General features: G+C 36.5%; 1 protein-coding gene across 1 annotated transcript; it reads left to right on the top strand.

The window, feature by feature from the left end:
• The first annotated feature begins 336 nt into the window (after nt 1–336).
• LOC147504595 (uncharacterized) lies at nt 337–1,263 on the top strand. Its single transcript, XM_086604075.1, has one exon. The coding sequence runs from the start codon at nt 369–371 to the stop codon at nt 1,143–1,145; it is 777 nt and encodes a 258-aa protein (XP_086460201.1). The 5' UTR covers nt 337–368; the 3' UTR covers nt 1,146–1,263.
• The last annotated feature ends 1,138 nt before the right edge of the window (nt 1,264–2,401 follow it).

Raw genomic sequence — 2,401 nt, forward strand, 5'->3', positions numbered from 1 at the left:
ACCTTAAACAGAGTCATGAGTGTATGTTCTTACTCAAAATGTTTATTAATAAGAGATTTCTTTCCATCGATGGAAGATACAGAATTTATTTACTCCATCCTTGTTATAAAGTGATGTTCATTATCTCTCTTTGAAAATCAAGCCTTTCATTCTCAAATTAGTGAAACACAATACAAGGAGAGAAGTCTAGTTTCAATATGGAAGGACAAGGGGAAGAAGCATGCTATTCAACAAAATCAAGCATTTCTGCAGCTTCTAATGAGTCTGGAAGCAAAGATGTCCCAAAGAACAAGACGGAGAAGAACAAAGAAGTTGTGGAGGAAGTTAGATCTGAAGACGGGCTCGAACTCAGGCTATCAAACACAGAAATGAATCTTGAGCCAAATAACAATCTCAACTTAATTGGTTCCACAGATGCAACTGGTTCTTCAAAAGCAACTTCAGAGGCTAAAGCTTATTATTGCAATTACTGTGGTAAGAAATTTTATAATTCTCAAGCTTTAGGTGGCCATCAAAATGCTCATAAGTACGAGCGAAGTTTGGCTAAAAGGAGGTCCGAAATGGACTTTTCGTTTATGGGATACCCTCCCTACTATTCGCATGCGTATGCTGGCATGCCAACATTTGCTGCCCATGGATCTATTAACGATCCCCTGGGAGTTCAAATGCACTCTAGGATTCATAAGCCCTACTACCATCCATGGTCCCATATTGGTTCCAGATATGGTCATGGTGGGTGGTCAGGACAAAGCTATAATCGAAACCCTGCAATCGGTCATTTGAACCCAAATTATTTCCATGCCAGCAATGGAGGCTTGCCTGTGCCAGGAACTGGTAGAATTGATAATAATGTGTTGGTTCGCATGATGGGATGTACTCCAGTCACAGCAGCTAATGACGAAGGAACTAATATCCTTCGGAATCAACTGATGGGCGGTCCTTCGGCTGGCATGACAGGAGGTACTCCTATTGCAGTTAGTGATGATGAGAACAGTGCACTTGGCGATCAAAGGACTGATGGAGGTTCTAGTCACGCAATAGGAAGTACTTTGGATGTTGGCAGTACCCCCTCTCATCTGGAAAGTGGCGAAGAAAAGGAGTCAAAACCCGAAGGAGAGGAACTTGATTTGAGCTTGAAGCTCTGATGAATGTTCCAGTCCTTATGAATTTATGATCTGAAAGTTGTTCCATTGTTTGATTAAATTTGTTGTATCATTGAGAACAATTCATATTGTTATATTTTTTTCCAGAAATAATAAAGCTTCCTCCCTCAGATTGTTCTGGGGGTAAAGTGAAGGTGTGTAATGGAACACTAGTTACAGTGATAAATTGAGAATGCGAGTGTTAGAACTCTTGGACTGATTCTGTTTTTTTTTTATGTCATCTGCGCATAACTTCATATAAGAACTCACTGGAAGATTTAAAATAATCTAAATTACCATGATTTAATAAATATGACTAGATTTTTTTTTTATTAAGAAAATAAGAAGGAAAAAGGCTGTCATATTTCTTAGCATATCCTCAGTATATGACGTGAATTTAATTAGAGAAAGAAATGCCGCATATGATTTAGCCAATAAGTCTTCAGATCAGCCGCAATCACAAAAAAAACTTCTATTGACTCTAGCAATTTTACCGTGTTTTACCGATTTAACAGCATTTTTAGTCATTAACGAAAACATTCTAAATTCTCCCGTAAGCGTGTTCCAAGTTATGTGGGATTCAGAAGATATTTAATTCAAATCATAGTTGAAGTACACCTATTCGTCTGGTTTTTATGGTAACAATTTGTTAATATTAGTTGGATGTAAGATTAGTGTACGTTGTAATGATATTCCTTCCATTTATGCTGGTAACAAAACAAAAAAGAAACTTCATAAAGATTTGACTCTCATTATAGTAAGAATGGTTTTTTATGGTAACACTACATTGAATATTAGTTGTATGTGGGTACACGAACTTTGTAAAGAGTTTACTTCCACTTACATTGCTAACGAAAATAGGAAATTTAGAAAAATCTAACTTTCAGAAAGTTTCAATCTTTGTACGGAGTCAGTATTAGTGTCAGAAGTATATCAATAAGCAATGAGATAATTAGGACAGTACATAATTCCATATGTGGAAGATACAGAAATAACTTTTACTTATTATATAGTGATCTTAGTACTATAAAACCCGTTGTTTCATAGTTCTATTCACAAAGAAATAGTACACACAAGTAGGACTTTTTATTCTTTTTTGCAGAAGCCTTTATTTGATATGGATAGTGAAGGAGAAAAAGTTTTGCTCAGCTTCAGCTTCTACTGATGAGTCGGCATGCAAAGATTTCCGAAAGAGCGACGAAGATATAAAGGAACAAGTGCCACCAATGGAAGCTACATCTAACGAGGCGCTTGATCTT

This window comes from Coptis chinensis, chromosome 4 (genome assembly GCF_015680905.1).
Source record: "Coptis chinensis isolate HL-2020 chromosome 4, ASM1568090v1, whole genome shotgun sequence".
Classification (NCBI taxonomy): Eukaryota; Viridiplantae; Streptophyta; class Magnoliopsida; order Ranunculales; family Ranunculaceae; genus Coptis; species Coptis chinensis.